The sequence below is a fragment of the Trichechus manatus genome, unplaced genomic scaffold (genome assembly GCF_000243295.1).
Source record: "Trichechus manatus latirostris isolate Lorelei unplaced genomic scaffold, TriManLat1.0 scaffold00187, whole genome shotgun sequence".
Lineage (NCBI taxonomy): Eukaryota > Metazoa > Chordata > Mammalia > Sirenia > Trichechidae > Trichechus > Trichechus manatus.
Genome location: NW_004444123.1, coordinates 3,429,769 through 3,435,419, shown reverse-complemented (window position 1 = coordinate 3,435,419; position 5,651 = coordinate 3,429,769). Strand labels below are relative to the sequence as shown.

The 5,651-nt window shown below is 38.2% G+C and overlaps 1 protein-coding gene across 6 annotated transcripts in view; it reads right to left on the bottom strand.

Moving 5' to 3' along the window:
• The window catches only part of ANGEL2 (angel homolog 2), a 17,357-nt gene extending 11,731 nt beyond the window's left edge, over positions 1-5,626 (bottom strand). For 2 of the 6 annotated variants that reach the window (XM_023741722.1, XM_023741721.1), the window contains exon 1: positions 3,645-5,624. In XM_023741722.1, coding sequence (XP_023597490.1) covers positions 3,645-3,963 — 319 coding nt within the window. In that variant the 5' untranslated portion in view covers positions 3,964-5,624. Of the gene's footprint in view, positions 1-3,644 lie in introns of all 6 variants that reach the window. The other 4 variants (XM_004387527.3, XM_023741719.1, XM_023741720.1 and 1 more) reach the window with 4 other exon arrangements.
• Positions 5,627-5,651: the final 25 nt, after the last annotated feature.

Here is a 5,651-nt window from a genome sequence, read left to right as displayed (position 1 = left end):
GAGGTGAGATGGGAAGGCAGAGAGGGTTAGGAGCTGGATGAATGGACATGGGGAATCAGGGGTGGAAAGGAGGAGTGTGCTGTCACAGTATGGGGAGAGCAATTACGGTGACATAACAATGTATATATAAACTTCTTTATGGGAGACTAACTTGAAATGTAAACTTCATTTAAACTACAACAACAAAAAATAAAAATAAAAATAAAAAGAATCTCAGCCTCAGGATACGTCTCTCCATCCTGCATGACGGTTCTCACTGACTAGATTACAATGTCCAAAATGCCATCAATTAAAAACCAGGGTTAACGAGGCCAACTCTTCAGACAAAGATTAGACTGGACTATGGGACATAAAATGATACTTGTGAAGAGTGTGCTTCTTAGCTCAAGTAGATACATGAGACTAAACGGGCAGCTCCTGTCCGGAGGTGAGATGAGAAGGCAGAGAGGGTCAGGAGCTGGTTGAACGGACACAGGAAATATGTATATATATGTATATATAAATATGTATATATAAATTTCTGTATGAGAGACTAACTTGAATTGTAAACTTTCACTTGAAGTACAATAAAAAATAAAGAAATTGGGGTTAAAATATTCCACACATAAGTACATGGGGAAAAAAGACTGAAAGGAAATACTCTAGTATTTTAAAAGTAGTTATCTTTGGGTGGTAGAATTGTGGAAGACTTTCCCAAATCTTCTACAATGACAATATATTTACAATTAGAATATCAATACACTGCACATAAAAATGGAAATGAAGTGAAAATTAAAAAATATCTGCTAATAAATTAATCAGATTGCTTTCCTCAATATCTAAGTGGCTGACAGCTGCTGCACCAAGGACAGAGAAATTCTGACCAGAGAACAGAAGAGGAAGATAATTTTTATGAATAGCGAGGTCTGGGTGGGACAAGGAGGTAAGAGGATTATGATGTCATGAAGGTACCGGGAGCCTGAAGAGAAAGGCAAAGAAAAGGTGGTGGAAGGAAACAAAAGTAAAATAAACAAAAACCTTCAACTATTTCAGAGTTCCCAAGAGAGAGTAGGAAACCATCTCCTTCCCTGTCCTTTAATGAACATGGAGAATCCCGCCCCAAAGGCCCAGAACTAAGGCTATTTGTACTAGCTCCATAGAGCCACTTTGAGATTTATAACATAGTTTCCACGAGGGAAACATAACTGATAATCAACAAGTTTCTAGAACACAATTTATTCATAAATTGAGGACTGTCTATATGGTTTTAGTCACAAATCAAAAAGTCCTCATGCGTATACAACACAGTCATGCAAACAAAATGTTCACCCATCATCACAAATCATTATAGCTCTACACTGGTGTCACTGCCACTTTAAAACATGAAAGATAAAGGTCTAAAAACCTTATTCGTATTTTCTTACAAAATATGTATATATAATAGCATATACACCCATTAGTATTTTTATAGTCCTGGCAATTAAGAGTTTATAAACCACTTTTTAAATAGCTGAGACTACCAGGTTCTCTAATTAAAACAGTGGCTTTCAAACTTCCAGAGCTTGTAGAACCCTTCAGCATCACTTTTCATGTCATTAAACACCAATTCATGGAAGGCTGGGGCTGGAATGACAAGGTAAACATGCATTTTGTCCTGACCACATTGCTTTTAGCAAACATACAGAAATGTGTTCAAACGTTAGGGTTCCATGAAGACAATTTGAAAACCACTGATAGAGTGGACAGTCTCTGGTCTTCATATACTTCACAATATAAATTCACACCACAAAAGCTTATATACCTTCCATGTCAAGAGGAACAAGGTGATCACAGCAGAGAAGACAGATGAATCAAAGAAAGTGAGCACAGGCCTGATTGGGTTTCTAGGGTGCCTAATTAAAAAATCATTATTGTGTGACACAAATCCTTCAAATACCACTTTAAAGTGACAGGCAAGTTAGCAATGCTGTTCTCTTGATTGAAAAGTATTAGTGAAATATCGGAAGTCACAAACATGGTTTAACGAAGAGCATTTTCCTTATTCACATCACCTAGGAAGAACGGACATATAGAGAGTCAGGTTGCAATCAAGGCTTATCAGTATGTAAACGTAACTCCCCATCCATTAAAGGGATAACAACATAACCTTCTGAGTACCTACTATGAAGCCAACAGTGTGTTAGGCACTCTGACAATCTCATTTCATCCTCAACAGGCTTTCACGTAGGTATTATTTTACATTAGGAAACCATGGAGCAAGAGGTTAAGTCGCCTAAGTTCAAACAATTACGGTGGTGAGAAATGAGAGCAGTGGTCCGTAAGCCCATGCTGACGCCACAGCTCCGTCTGAGAGCACACCAGGTTTACAAAGGGTTAAACAGAGGGGCGTGCTGACCTGATGAACACCAAATACACCAATGAAGAAAGCTGATGTTGTCATACAGCCTGAGGTTCATAGACTATGGATTACTCTCAGAAACCTAGTTTTAATGCCTCTAAATACACCTTTCATTCATTCAAACAAGTATTTGTTTATCTACATAGAGTCCCTGGGTGGTGAAATTACGTGATATGGTTAAGTAGTACCACACAAGTAGATTTTCACTTTTGGGTGCTTAAAATTTCTACTTAAATGTATTGTTTTTTCTAAGGAGATGCTTTGCAACCGTGTAGCAATACATTATACATTTATTTGAACATTAGTTTAACCAGTCTGACTGGAACCAAGTTGAAGTCTATACACATAGACTACTGGCCAGTAAAAAAGGCAGAAGCCTCCTGAAGATCAGTAACTACAAATTTAACTCCTCTAGCTCTGACTTCCAGAGGAGACTCACTGAGTGCGTTCCTTTGCCAAGTGGACGTGTCAGCTCCCTACACGTGAACACCCACACTGCCTACTTTCAAATATCTTCAGGGAAGTTATCTTCACTGAAAACTACAGTTCAGTAAGAAAGATGACTACAAATTCTACTTAGAAAATTTATACTTCCTGTGGGATAGAGGGCTGGTGGCAAAGAGTGAGTCTAATGAACTGTTACAGAATATGAGGAAAACGGAAGTAATCAACAGATTTAGATAAAACTCTGGTTCTCAAACTTAAACTCAATGTGGCTCCCTTTTAAAAGATAAAATAAGGTCCCGGTTTGAAAAATACTGACTTAAGACACTAAAATCTTATTCTGTAAGAAAATATCTTTCATTAATGATTTTTTCATTTAAAAAAAAGTTCTTTTGTCTTATATAATGTTTATTAAAAAAGGTAGCATTAAAAATGAAAACGCAGGATTAAATTCTTTTATAGATCTGTGTGGCTCCAGAATACATCCACCAATTTCTAGGAAGTCTAAGAAGTCTTAGTATCAAAACCACTGGGTTTGAAAATGAATCTTAAACTAACTTACTGTTTTTAACCTATTTCTCCATTCTTTTCCAACCTTATTCTACTGTAGCGTTACTTCCATTTTTACTGCCAGAAATACACAATTGAAGAGAAAAAGAAACACTTCATTTAAAACAGAATTTATTTCTTTCCTAATAGAAAACTACCAGCTAAAAATAAACACCAAACATCTCTAAAATATGCAGGAGGTTTTCTTAAGCAAAGTTTCAACTTAGTCTATCACTTATGTCTATTTCTGCACCAAGACAAATGTCACCTTTACCTTGGTGTTTTCTTCGTTTTGATGAAGGCTCATCTCCCTCAGAGTTCATGCTGTAACTAGAAAGATGAATCAAAGATGTCTGGCTCAGGTGCTCAGGTCTCCAGTTCAAGTACTGAAACTGAGTTCTAGACTCAAACAAACAAGCTGGTCTCCAATTTAGTGAAAAATGCCTACTACTGAAGTATGGATAAGGAGCACGAGAATAATGTCCAGGCCACCTCATACAACTAGAAATATGTCTGTTCCAGCAACACCTCTGCAGATCCTCCCATGGTGTGGTCCAGTCTCTGCCCAGACTCTTCAGGTGATGGGGTAACATGGGGTATCTAAAAGGAAATAAATACACTCCTTGAGGCACCACTTTTCGTTCTGCTATAATACATAAACTCTAAATCTCATGTTTCCTCAAGGGAAGAAAGTGTCATTTAAAATCTCCCTTCTAAATCTGTGAACGATGGGCAAAAACACCCATGGTTTAACTATTAGCAGTAGTATCTCAAAACTCTTTTCTTAAACAACCATGAATGGTATTCTAAACGCTTAACCTAGAATGCCACCCAGACTCCCTAAACACCACACACCCTTCAAAAAGTCCACAGTTCAACTGAGAGATGAAATAAACATCAAACCGGTGTCAAAAGCAGCTTTCTAGCACCTTGTAAAACTCGATGGAAAAATAAAATCCACAACAAACATAATACTTAAACCAAATACAGAACACGTCTCTGACTGCAATTACAGTGAATCTCTACTACAGCTTGGGTTTGCAGTAAAAACACGTTTCTCAACAGTGTCCATACCAAGTTTAGATTTTCCAAACACTGTATATCTAAGAAAACAAATGCTCATCACAGCATCACAAAACTACTTTCCCTTGCTAATTAGTGGATAACTTATTTTTTCCATTCTTCATAAAACAAACAAAAACATGCTTCCCCTTGGGGAAAATGAAAGAATAGATTACTTAGTAGGAATTCACCAACACTTCAACCCATCATACAAAATAACTTCAAAGCAGTGCTAACAAACTGGAAGAAACAACACGACATAACAGCACGTTCTTCATATCATACAGGACTACTGTGGCAAAACGGCAGGCTTCTAGCCCTTCCTCCAGAATTCATTAAAGGTACACTTCCATTACTATAGGAATTTTACTTACATCGCATTTACTGTTAACTTGATTTTTACGTGTTTACACTTTAACATTTAAAATTCTTATTATTTATTTTTGCAGTTCATGCATTCTCAAACTGTCCTTTAAATTCTTGTAAATCTTTAAACATGACACATGGGCAGTCTTTCCCGGTTTAAGACAACTTTAAAAGCCATAGAGATTTGGGCACTTGCTCTATCCTGATAAGCCACTGCATTGAAATAAAATGCTCCCACTACAACATTTCTTCTCTACATTTGTTGTCATTTATACAGATGTCATTTTTCTTAAGCCAACGAGCTCCTTCAGGGTTAGAGTCTTCCTCTTCCTCTTAATCCCAGTCTGTTCCCAAGGGCCCAGCAGTCCTGGCACATGGCAGGTACCCTGGAAAATGTTGAACTGAACTGCCGTGAAGCCCCAGGTGCACAGGAGTTAGAAGCAGCTCCCCAGGGCTTATGTGACAATATGATTAGTATTAGTATAGTACAACAGTCGGATTTATACTGTACGCAAACCTTTTAATACCTAAGGATTTATTTTAAAGTGTATTAGGGGAGAAAAAATCGTAAGCAGTACATCAAACTCAAGATTTCGCGGATATTGCTTAGAGGAGCGTTTACGTTGAGTAGCACCTATTTAAACGCTTTCTTCCAGTAAATTGAAGGAAAAATCTCCAGTAAGTACTACTAGCACAGGTGGTGCGGGATTTTGCTACTGATCGAAAAAGCGGGTTTACGAGAGACTGAAGTTGGAGAGACTCGAACACACCAACAAACGCGCGGCGCCCGCGGGGTGGAACCAGCCGGGGAGGCAGCGGGTCAGCCGGGCCCCGCGGCGGGTCAGCCGGGCCC